The following is a 12,943-nucleotide window of genomic DNA, read 5'->3' as shown; positions in this document are numbered from 1 at the left end:
AAAGAGGGCCAGGATCGCAGCAGCCCACCTATGTTAGTGTTGGCCTCAGACTGTTCTGCTGTGCCAGCTCCTCCTCTTGATATAACCTTCCACTTGCCCATGGTTGAATTGCTTTATTTTGTTTTTCAGACCAAGAACTGAATCAGAATGTTCTGTAAAGTATTTCTGTATTAAAAAAAGCAGCACAGAGGTTGTGTGAGCTCCTGGTGTGGCTAGTGACCTGGGCCTGATTCTGTACTTCTCAGAACCCTCTAGGGAGATCTGATTGACTGTGGTCTCCTGGTTATTCAATTCAGGGCTGAGGGTTATTGTCTATGGTTTTTGGTGTTGCTATGGTGGTGTTTTTTTGTTGTTGTTTTTTTTTTGTTTGTTTGTTTGTTTTGTTTTGTTTTAGTTCAGATTTTCATGCTAAACAAATATGGCTGAGCTAGGTTTTTATATCTACAGTGGGACCATGGAAGGAGAAGAGACATCACCAAGTCATCACTCAGAGGAGAGCAGCATATTGGATCTCCCTTCTGTCTGTGACCTAGCAGATGGCCTTCTGTCTCCACATAGCACTGAGAGCAGCGAGGGACTTTTTAGTTCTGTGGATACTTTTCGCTCTCCACTCACAGGTAACAGCTCTATAGTTTAACGTGACCTTCCTTTAGCCAGTGCATTATCTCTTTAGGCAGCGTGTCATTTGGATGTGTAACAGTGGTCTGATTGCAGTGCATCTGCCTTGTCTTAAAACACAGTTTACTCTTCTAGCTTGATAGATGCAGTGTGCACTGTAGGTAGAGGGATATATGAAGGGAGTTCAAAGGATGCTCTTTGCTTTTAAAAACAGTCTCTTCATGTTTAGTGTGATCTTGGTAGAAGAAAGTTGCTTGAACAAAACCACGGAGCAATCCTCTGGGCATCAGTAGGAAATACTGTCTCAAATTACCATTGTCAGTAAGAACTTTAAAAAAAAATAAATCTCCTCTGTTAAGCTCTTTGTGTGCTCTTTGTATCATGCATCTTTTAGCAAAAAGCTCAGGATGTGGCCTCTGTAGCCTATTACTTGAGTATTACAAGTTGTGTTAAGACAAGCAGGATAAGAGCTGCTTCCTTTCAGCTCCTGGGGAATAGCATTTTCCTCATTTTCCTTGAGGGCGAGCTGATTCCTGCAGAAATGATGTTCTAGACTGTCCTCTTCTGATTTGTAGGAGTATTAGCATTTCCGAGAAGATGCAATGATGGCATGCTCTGATTACTGTACCTTTCAGCCCAACCAATTTGAACGCATGGCAAGAAGCATTAAATCAAAATGTAGTGGCACAGTGATACTTCCTGCCATACACTGATACTGGCTGGATGGAGGATTGTAGTAATTATATGTAATGTAATGGGGGGAAGAAAACTTTGATCACAAATAACGTGAGGAGATAGTTTTTCAAGGCAAATCCACAGGCTGATGATACTTCTGATTGCTTTGGACTCTGAAGTAGTCTAGTATAGTCTAGTATATATACTATACTATATATAGTATAGTAGTATAGTCTAGCTCCTTCCTTTGGCATTGTGTGGCATATTTTGGCCTTGTAGAATAAAGAGATCTGCTTGGAATTAGATATGTGAGTGAGGATACTGCTATTTTGCATGCTAAACAGGTAGGCAGTGGGATCTACCAAACTAATCTTGCTCAGCTGATGTTCACGGCATGCATGTGCGGTTGTCCTCACCTCTAATTGCGAGTCATCCAGAACCTGTAATGAAACATGCAAATAGTAGATATCAAACCTTGCTTGGCTTTCCTACGCAGGCAAGGAAGTCATGCATCTTAGGCTTCTAATGACGCAGATCTCCTACTGGATGCTCTAATAAACCATGATCCTTATCTTGTTGGAGGAATAATATCTGCATTGAAGTTTTGCATTTATTTTTGTGAAAAAGAGTGGTGACCACCTCTGCAATGAATGTCCTGCATAAGCCTTTTTCTGCTCTTGTGTGAGAAGAGAATGGGGAAGTTCCCTTGATGGTGGGACAGACTGGAAGGCTTTTATCTACTTGTATTTCAGAAGCCCAATGTTGCAGATATGAAGAAATTCTGAGAGCTATGAGGTAGTTCCTGTAACGTGTATAGGGTGGCCTAATTGCTTGATCACAATTTATTATGTCTTGGGGCATGAAGACTAGATTGTACTGATGAATGGGGAGCACAGAAGAACTTTGTGACCAATCCTTAGACTGGTCTGAGGGATAGCAGCAATGACATATGTGGAAGTGAAGATACACAGCCCTAAGCCCAGATGATAACACTGGGTGATTGCAATGAACACGTAGAATAGATTGCTAAATCTTGGCACTGAGGTATGTTGTGATGCTGGATCCTGCCTCTTTGTTGTCTTTGCACTCCCTGCTGTTTTGAGGGATTCCAGGTATTCTGAGAAAGGCAGAACGGACCCATGAGCCCTCTCCTTCCTCCTCCTTTTTTTGAGGTCCCTCACAGTCTAAAACCACTTTGCAGTAGGAGTGGGATGAGCACTGTAGGAGGGAGAGTTCATTAGTGAAGTAACGAAGTATCACAACAAACCCATTGCATGCTCTGAACATCTTCCTTCTTTTCTCTTTACAACAGTATCAAACTGATGTGCTTACTCCCTTGAACTCTTTTTTTGATGACACTTCAACTCAGTAAGCCATGGAGCTTGGTCAGTGCAGCAGAAAAAGCAGGAGTGTTCTAAAAGCATTGTGCCTCTGTCAATTTATTTTGGCATGCAAATTCTGTCAGCCATGGAAAAGGAAGCTCCTTTGCTTGTTCCTCATATGACATTGCGTACTGCTGCTGTGACACAGCCTGGGGTGGCTATAGCCTGCACCCCACAATGGGCTTTGGCAGTGTGATGATGAGTCTTCCCGTTAAACTGGAAACAATTCTGTTAGGGGTGGCATTCCTCTGATTCAAAATCATTTCCCAAAGGCCTTTGAGTCTCTGGGAATGTGACAGCTTCCTCAGGAAAGAAGCAGACTGACAGTGCAGTCTATCAGATCTGACATCTGTCATATGAGCTGGACTTCAGTCTGACTAAAATGCTGTGCCATCCCAACCTCAGGATTCGGAAATGAATATGTGGTGTTCCTGGTGCCTGAGTCATTGGCAATAGGTCTTATTAGTCTAGAGAAGCTACGTCATTTGTAATAGCAGAAGATAGTCCCCATTAGCTGTGAAAACAGGACCTCATGATAGTAGGCATCCCTAAGCAAGGGAAGAGTAGACCTGCAGAAATAATGCTAACTGTCTAAGTTATGCATAAATTAATGCTTTTAGGGTTTGTGTGGAAGAGACGGCTGCGCTCTTGTAACAGATGTGTACTTTTTGTTTATTATTGTCAGCTCAAATGTTTGTGCAGCGATAGACTGAAGAAAATTAATTTGATCTGTGAACTTCTTGCTTTTTTTTTTTTTTTTTTTTTTTTATATATGCCCCTCTATGCTGGAAAGTAATTAAAACATAAAATAAAAATCAAAGCCAACATTCACTTCTGGTGTTTCTAATCTGCATCACTGAGTACAATACTGCAGCAATACCTTACTACCTCCTTTAAACTGGGAAGAGCATCCAGCAAAACTTCTTATTCAACAGTGACCAGGTTGAGAGAAAGACCTCCAATTGTTTGGTTTTATATTTAAAAGATGGCCAGACTCTGGTTCTGTTTATAATGGAATAAGTCACTGGTGATGTTCCTCTTTCTTGTCTCATCAAAACCAGAGTGTAATGAGGATGGTGGAAACAGTCTGCCTGGAAAGTTCACAACCTAATAAAGGGTTAGAGAGTAGACTGCAGACATGGGGCTGTGCTTGGGGGACTATCCCTGTCTGGCACATGGTCAGAACTCAGCCCTGTCTGCCTGCATGGATTTTCAAGAGCTCCCAGTCTTGGGAAAGACTGAGCCTCCTTGTATGTCACGTGGCTTCTCTGTCAGTCTCTTTTTCTTTGTCATGAGAAGTTAAGATCTGTCCTTAAGAGGATGGGTAGGTAGACAGGGTCACCCAGTGAAAGGGGGAGATGTATGGAAAATGTTGCATCATGAAACAGAGCTAGAGGAGTAGTAGACAGTAGAAGAGGAAAGATGACGATGAAGCAGCTGGGTGGAGCGGGGAAACAAAAAGAATTTACTGTGTGATTGGAGAGACTTGTGTATGTCTAAATGCTAGCTTTAGGAAAACATCAGTTTGGGAAATAGAGGTTTTCAACATTTAGTTACCCTCTCTGGAATCACTACTTCTGTTCTTGCAATTTGCTTTGTGTTTAAGCACAAACTTACTTGGTTACTGTCCGTGGACTGCTGTGACCTCCGCCCCCCCAGTACAGCAAGTGTTCCAAGCTGGCCCTGGTTCTTATTCCTGCTCTATCCTTAGTGCTGGCACTGGTACTCAGGTGGGGATACTGATGTGAGGAAGCTACTCTTGCTGGCAGCAACAGGGGTTTGTGTCAAGATACAGAGGTCTGCAACGTGTCCTGTCTTTCTTATGGGGTTACACTTTTACCAGAACTGTGGCTTCTGGAAAAAGTAATGTTAGAACATAATTGCTTTTTCCTTGTGGGCAGCCAAGCTTAAGGTTCCTTTTGATGGATGGTGTTGTTCCTTCAAAAACACGCTGTTTGTAACTACTAGTGAGGACCTGGGGGAAGCTGAGCAGAAGCAAAGAGCAGTTCTGTGTGGCCTGGAGTCAGAAAGGCTTAGGTGGTGTGTAGCTCTTGGCACTGCTGCTGCAGCTAAAATCAAGAGGAGGCCTGAGCACAGGATAGTCCTGTCATGGCTTTTGGATTGTTTGGATTGTGCTTTTTTTTTTTTCTTTTCCCCCTCAAGCAGCCTGTGTTAATGAAAGCAGAAATTCCCAGGCTGTTAACGCACTGCTCAGCTCTACAGGTAATTATGATTTCTCTGAAAAAAATGCTACACATAACTACTGAGTTTACACGCTTCCTTTTGCGGTGGCTTGTCTGTGTCTTTTATTAGCATCTGAGGAGTCACATTAATGTCAGTACGTGTGATTTGTCCTTAAATGCTCTCTCCCGTTTACCATATCCTCTTTCCTGTCCAGAGTTGCTTAATCTCTTGCAGAATCGGGTTGTGTTTACTGAAATTTGGCGTGGCTTGTGCTTTTTTTCATAAGGGAGTTGCACACAAGTGCTGATGTAGAAGCTGGAAATGAAAGAAGCAGGCTGTACTTCTCATGTCAGCAGCAACCTTTTGGGTCTGGCACTCATTGGGTGCTTGGAGCTCCAGTTCAGCCCTGAACTTTGTGTCCAGTTTGGGCCCCTCGCTGCAAGAAAAACATTGAGGCCCTGGAGCACGTTCAAAGAAGGGACAACAAAGCTGGTGAAGGGTCTGGAACACAGATCATATGAAGAGTGGCTGAAGGAGCTGGAATTGTTCAGTATGGAGGAGGCTCAGTATTGCTCTCTGTAACTACCTGAAGGGAGGCTGTAGTGAGCTGGGGGTTGGCCTCTTCTCTCGTGTAACTGGTGATAGGACTAGAGGGAATGGCTTCAAGCTGTGCTATGGGAGATTTATGGATGTCAGAAAATACTACTGCTCTGAAATAATGATCAGGCAGTGGAATGGGCTGCCCAGGGAGGTGGTGGAATCACTGACCCTGGAGGTGTTCAAGGGGTGTTAGGATGTTATGTTGAGGGTCATGGTTTAGTGAGAACTATTGGAGATGGGTGGATGGTTGGAGTGGGTGATCTTGCAAGTCTTTTCCTACATTGGTGATTCTGTGAACTCAGTGCATTCATTCATTAGATGGTATAGAAATTACATGTAGCTGTTTGGGCTGCCACTGATATCAAAAGTAGCAAAGTTTCCAAAATATCATTTTGCCTGGACATGCTAGAGACAGATAGAAGACTAAAGGTCTTATGTAAGGTCTCGTTTAAGAGGCCTGCATTAGCTTTGTAAATGCAAAACACAAAAGATATTTTAAATAACGTTGAGAATGAGCCACAGTTGGGCTAAAGAAAACCCCTTTAACCTGCATTCCTGACTGCCAAACTTATAGAAATATCTTTACCTAAAAGATATAGGCTGCCCAGAGAGTATCTTGCTATTTGATTTGATGTGAAAGTGAAGGCGCAGATGTAGTAGAAAAGTGCTTGGTGCTGGTATGAAGATTCTTGGACTGCAGAGTGATAGCATTCTCCCACTTGTTAAAGGCATTTTGCTTTGATCTGTGATCGCAAGTGCCTTTAGGAATAACAGTGTCTTTCTATGTAGGTGGCCTGTGCCTAAGTGGCTTTGACTTGCTGAGGGTCGTGGCTCCCATTCGAAGAATTACTGGGGTTTTGGTTTGTTTCGGCTGCCCTCTAGTGAGTGATGTTACTCATTTCCCTTGCTATCAGTCTTAGAGGGCTGGTCACTTTTTTTCAGCTTGTGCAGATCATAGATGCGTGCTTCTGTACTGAGCTCAGTCCTGTTAATTTACTGCCACTGAGAAATGATGCTAGGCAGTTTCCAAGGCTGATGTGGGAATGCTTCTGGGGAATGTTGACTTCTCACCATCCAGAGCGTGAATTTTGGCATAAGGAAGCTTATATTGCTAATCTGTGGAGGATGTATTTGGTGAAATGTCTCAAATCCTAAGAATGTTGGGTAGACCTGGTTATCCTGTAGGGCACATACTCAGCTGAAGGGAATTTGCCCAGCTCCATGGGAGTGATGGCCAGTCCCTCAGGTGGGATAGATCTGTGGCTTTGAAGGCGTTAAAATTCCCAGTGTCTCTTTGTGGCACGGTTGTGTTGAATATTGAATGAAGCAGCAAAATGGAATTTGTGCCACTGTGCATAAGAGCAATACAGGGAATTGCATGACAAAAACAAAGAACTCAGCAGTGCGCAGTTGCTGAAGAGCTCTACCTCTCTAGTAGATCATTTTGTTCAGGCGTATATTATATAAAAACATTCAGCCAAAAATAAATCCTGGATGAGAAAAAGCCAGTGCTTTATTCTTTGCAGACTATTTTAAGGTGAATTTGAGCACTGTACTTGTAAAGCAGGGGAAGAGACTGGGACATGCAACTTCGCTTTTAGACATCGGTGTCTTAAAGTAAATTTGTGTTCTGTGAAAATGGACTAGGTTTACTAAACCATGAATAAGCAGAAATCAAGTAGAGAGAAATGCTTTTGTAACAAGGATGAGGGGTTCTTTTCTCATACTGAACATGTCTGAGCAGGTTCTGTGGTTCTGTGCATAAAAGAAAGCTTGGGAGTTTGGCCTAAGTTGAGGAACAGTTGAGCAGTACAGCTACTGCTGTAATCTGAGGTTTTACGCTGACTTACTTGGAGTTGTCTTATGTTACCCTTTACCCCAGAATAAGAGGATCTGTGGGTTTGCTTTTTAGGCAGTTTGAGCTGCACTACCAGTCAAGCTCCTGAGTCTCAGGACATAGGAAGGAGCCTAATATGTGTTTTGTGTGTTACCCCCAGCTCTTTTAAAAGTGCTTGCAGAACACAGAATTTGGAACCCGTGTGTTATTTTCCATTTAAAATGTAGAGGGTTATTTTCCATTTTAAATGTCAAATGCATGCTGCAGTGATGATGTTGATTTGTTTGTGGCATGCTGTGTGATCTAGAGCCCTAATACTGAATTGTCAAATAAGCTTGTACAAAGCAAGGCTTAGAAATTGAATGTGTTTCTTCATCCCTTACATTACTAAAAGAATTTTAGTGATGGTTTTGTTTTCCTGTGTGCAGAAGTGTGTGGGGTTATTTTCTTCTAACACATTTCATTTGGTAGAAATTTCTCTTAAATGCTTCCAACTGTTCCTTTACAAGTAACAAGTCACCCTATGAAGAAGATGTGAGGTGTTGGAATCTGACTGACAAGGCCTCTGTAGCAGTAAAGCTAAGTCACAGCTTGAACCAGTGATTGAACACCTGGAGGACAGGGCCAGCCCAGGGAAGCTCAGGTGCATGCAATGCTCCTGAGTGACCGGAAGAGCTGGAGCCAGGATCCACCCTTTTCCAGACTCATTAAAGGATTGGCAGTGGAGGCAAGAGGATCTTGCTGGAGATCCCTGCATGCTAGAGTCCTTCTGAAGGTAAGCAGCTTCTTTCCTTTATTTCTGTGCCTATGGCCATTACTTCTGAACAAATCCTCACTTTCTGCAGCCTGGGACCTTTCTGCTGTAATTGCTTGTGCTTTCCATCATGTTACAGCCTCACACTAGCAAACCTGGAATTTGTGCACATCTGTCAGTTATAGTTGGTGCACAGTGCAACAGACAGCATCTCCAAAGCAGAAAATACTGGGCATGGGAGCACAAGTGGTCAGAGTGGAGATTGAGTGGTATTATCTTTAGCAGCAGGTACTAGGTTCTCCCTCTGTAGTATTTTTTCCAGGCTAAAGGAGCCCAGTATATGAAATCTCATAGAACAGCCATTATGTGACATTGGCCATCTTTGTTCTGTCCTTTTGCGTGTCCCTTCTAAGCGATTTGGTGATCTTCTAGGGATACAGGGATGAGTACTGTGCAATGTCTGTGATGTGGCTCAGAGCATCCAATCGAGGTGCCGTAGTCCTTGCTTTTAGTTCAGTGTATGTTGTTTTGCTGGTTGTTTGCTCTGCACCTGCCGTTGATGTTTGCTTAGTTTGTAGTCCTTGTGTTTTCCAAGGTGCTCTTCCAATCCTTCCCAGTTATAAGGCTCTAGGATTTGGTTTAGACTCTGAAATGGTGAAACTAAAATATAAAGACAGTGTTAGTGATTTTAAAAAGGTCACATGGGCTTAAGAGTTGGGTGCAGCATCAATTACAGGAATTTATGGAATCTCAAGTAAGGGAAATTTATGTATTTGTATGAAATGTCGTAGTAAAATAAATATTCTTGGTGTTCATTTCAGAAAGGAGGCTGCACGGAAAATTCTGCGGGCATTCAGGCTGCAGTGTAGCTAATTTCATGAGCATAACATGCACCTGTAGGTTTTCCTAAGGCTCCATCTACTGGAGATGAGAAACCATGGATGCTTCACCTTACACCAACACTAGCAGTCTGGTTGTTAACTATAGAATAACAAACTCATGAAGCTCTGAAGAGGGCACACGTTGCATATACAAAGATACATAAGATCTCATTAATCGTTTACCAGTTATCTGGTGTGAGAGAACCTGGTTCACTTACTGGCTATAACGGGCTCGCTGTTGGTGCCAGGTATCATGGCCTGTGATGGGTACATATAGCTGTACCTGCCCTCTGGTGGGACTGGGATCATTCAATCTTGCCTTGCTCTGTGGCTGCAGTATAACAGTCCCTGTGGGCTATTTCTGCCTTATCTTTATCTAGCTGTCATTGCAGTCCAGGGCTTTTATTCCTCTCATTATAGCTATCTGTGTTTGTCTGCTGCTGTGACCTAATCTAATTCAAACTGCAGTAATTTCATTATGGCAATTGTTCTGAAGGTGGCTGCAAGGCAATTTTATACATATTTATGCCAACGCTATTTTATCTTACCAGGCCAGTGAGTAGTCTGAGCTGTTTAAATAAGAGGGAATTAAATCCTGTAAATAAAAAACAGAGAACAAGACTTTGTTCTGTGCTTTATGAATCATTTCCAATCCTCTGAAGTGCAAATGTGGACTCCTTTGACATGGAAAACTGTAGATTGGGAACAGAAATCACATAAGTGTGTGTTTTGCAGGAGAATGACAGGCAAGTCCAGACTATATAAAGCCTGTGCCTTTCAGTTGTCATTAGTAACCGCTGCACTGCTATTAAATATTATCAGGCCATGTAAGAAATTCTAAGAAAGTAGAAGATGACCTCAAGCATTCTTACTGAGTGAGGTAGACTGATATCAGTGGATCGGGATGGGGCCAGGTATCTTTAGGTAGTCAGATGCTACTACTGCAAAGCAGCAGAATATTGTTCAGATGTACAAAGAACAGTTTTCTGGCCTCATGTTTCTCTTTAATGAATGCTTCCCTGTTCTGTAGGATTTTATTGGGTATCCAGCACAAAGCTGCTTCTGAGTCTGACACTGAAGGAGTTAGTTTTATTTTTTTCTTTCAGTCCTACTCAGCTTTGTCAAAAACATTATTTCTGTTCTGAATCATCAGTGGAGGTGGATCTGTCCTGGAGCAAGTGGTTGCCAAATGTTGGCAGTGAACTGATGCAAATGTAGCAGAGTGTTTACTGAAGTTAAGTCACCTGTAGACTAAGGTCTGCTTGGGGTGCCCTCGCTACACTGAGTCCCCATCTGAAATGAGTTTGGTTTTTCTTGCCTCTCATAGGTCACTGAGCCTCTGGCTTTTCACTGAAGGAAGATGCGGCTGGAGGTTCTTGTTTCTCCTACAGCATCCATTGCAGTGCAAAACTGTGATATAATTGCTTCAATTTCCAGTGGATTTTGTGTGAGAGAATTGTCTTGCTTTGCCTCACCTGCTTGGTCTTTCCTGTGTTTTTCCTCCCTGTTTGACATTTAGGTGTTGGCTTTGAGTGGGCAAGGAGTGCTGTTTGCTTCATGTGGTCATGGTGGAAGGCATGGGCTCCTCCTGCTGAGAAGAGCCTTGTCTGAATCCCAGCTGAGTCCCCTCCTTTCTGCAATGTTGTGGTGCTGTGTGAGGATACGTGTCAATAGAAAGGAAATAAGTTGAAACAAAGTACAGAATTCAGGAAAGGGAAACAGGAAATTAAAGCATCTCTAAAGTCAGAAGTGGAAGATTCTGTGGAAAAACAGGTTTTGTTGTTTAATCTGTCTCTGGAGTTTTGTTTCATTTTGTCACTGTTTTGAAGCAGAGGAGCTCTAGGAATTATCACCAGTGTTACTGTGGGGCTGGAAGAATGTGGGAAGGCCTATTGCAGTGGTGTTGATGGAGGGAATATTGGACTATGTGTGGGGAGGACAGCCTTTCCTCTTTAGCTTTCTTCTTGGGGTACCATTTTAATTGCAGTTCATTTCTTCTTTTCCACTGAAGTTACTTTCCTGTGTGCTGAGTTCCTAGATAGCCTTCAATAGCTGTACGTTTTAACATTGAGAAGTCACTGCTGATCAGTGGTTTCATGTTTAGATCCAGCAAGTGCCCTGCCTCTCATCTGGGGATATCTCTGTCTATAAAAGTTGGGTTGGGTTTTTCATGCTGTCTGAACAGGAATAATAGGAACCAGATCTCATTGTATGTGTGAGCAGTGGATGCTCTGTGTTTGAAAAGCCTCAGTGGCAAAGAAAAGGGTTTATTTTCTCTTCTGCAGGGGAGAAGAAGCGTTTTAAGAGAAGCATTGTCATGGTTTCATGTGCAATAGGAAGGGGAGAAGGCATCCTTGACTACTTTCACTCTCCGTCCCCACTTCAGAGGGAAGAACGACAAAAAAAAACAACCAATTAAGATAAGGAGAGATAATGAATTTACTACAAATAGTAAAAGAATATAAGATAATGACATAAAACATGAACTATAGGGAATAAATAAATGGGAGAGAAGGATTTGATGACAGTGCTTCTACCACACTGCCTGGAAGTGAAGAGACCAGTTCACACCTATCACTCAGAACTGGAGATTGCACAGGGAGTACTGGAGACTCCTGGGAAGTGTAATCTGCCTATTCTCAGTGTATCCTCCTCTAGGAGAGCCAGAACTTGCAGTAAGAATAGCTGATACTGCCCATATGTAAGACCCAGGAAATGTAAATAGCAAAGACTGCTAGGACCTGGCTGTGGAAGTACAGCTTCTCAGCACCATGTTCCAGCACTAAACAGCTTGCTACATGATGTCATGCTATGGAGTACTGATAAAACTAGGACAGTAATGCTTTGCAGGAAACGATTTCAGCGAAACTCCAGTTTTCCTGAACAGCTGGGGAAGAGCAGACACAAAGCTGTCGTGAGGTCTGTAAGCTAGGGTACATGTTTTATAATAAAGCACTTCAGTGGTACAATGACAGCAACTGTGAAACAAGCTGGCGTACACATGGAAGCTCCTAATTGCTTTGGAGTGCAAGAATTGCTGTACAGCTGAAACTTTTCTACTAAGTACTCTTTAAGTTGAAGAAAAATGAAAATACATGCCCTGAATCCTTAGGCCAGTGAAATAACTGGGAAATGTGTACCAAAGTGTGACTGTCCCCACTATGCTCACACTTGTTTGTGTGTGTGTTCTTTACATCTGTTTGTTATTTTTGTGAGGCTCCCAAGATCTAGGTTCCTTTCTTGTATAAAAAAGCTGCTCATCACAACTTGGCATTACGGTCTTGTTGCAGTGCAGATACTGCAAAAATGACTCAAGCCACAGATATGCATTTAGCAGCCAGAAAATGGCAAAATGAATGTGATAACCTCATTATGTAAAAATGACATTACCATTCCATGCTGTCTGCAGATTGTGCTTTGGTCTTCCAGCTTGTCAGGCTACATTGCTTAGATGTAGGTGGTAACATACTGTGAAAAAGGCTTAAAAATCCTGATTTAAATCAAGGAGTATGTCTAGTTAGGACAGAATGATGAGGCAAAGCAAATTGGTTTGGAAAGCCATGTGCCAGCTAGCTGACACACTTCTCTCATAGCACAGCACTGTGTGTCACTCAGCTTAGTTTGAGAATTTGAAGTGCAGTGAAGTTGCGTCAGCCTGAAATCCAGCTGTGCTCAGGGCGGAGATCCCAGTAATGGTGCTGCACAGCGCTCAGTTTTGTCTGAGCTTTGTTCAGCATGCATTAATTCATTCACTTTGGGGTGTATCACTCCATAGTTTTGAGTAGCATTTATTGTTTAAGGGGAGATTTGGTGTTTTGGTAGTATGAAGCTTAGGTAAAAAAATATGACTTCTCAAATCTCTTCAAAAATTGTCGTCCATCCTTTTTCTCTTAAAGTTGCTGGCTTGTTGGCAGTGACTTTCATTCCTGATATTCCCAACTGTACACAGCCTTAACACTGCAAAGCTTTGCCTTCTGCTGCACTCCATGGAAAGACAGTGGTTTGCATCGAA

At 42.6% G+C, this 12,943-nt stretch overlaps 1 protein-coding gene across 4 annotated transcripts in view; it reads left to right on the top strand.

Moving 5' to 3' along the window:
• Nucleotides 1-12,943, top strand: part of SHLD1 (shieldin complex subunit 1) — a 54,920-nt gene that overhangs the window by 17,906 nt on the left and 24,071 nt on the right. For all 4 annotated transcript variants that reach the window (XR_011903018.1, XR_011903016.1, XR_011903017.1 and 1 more), the window contains exon 3: nucleotides 448-617. Coding sequence is in view for 1 of the 4 variants with exons in the window: in XM_072331115.1 (XP_072187216.1) it covers nucleotides 455-617 (163 nt within the window). In the remaining 3 variants the exon portion in view is untranslated. The remainder of the gene's footprint in view (nucleotides 1-447; nucleotides 618-12,943) is intronic.

The sequence above is a fragment of the Excalfactoria chinensis genome, chromosome 3 (genome assembly GCF_039878825.1).
Source record: "Excalfactoria chinensis isolate bCotChi1 chromosome 3, bCotChi1.hap2, whole genome shotgun sequence".
Lineage (NCBI taxonomy): Eukaryota > Metazoa > Chordata > Aves > Galliformes > Phasianidae > Excalfactoria > Excalfactoria chinensis.
This window is presented reverse-complemented; position numbering and strand designations above follow the sequence as displayed.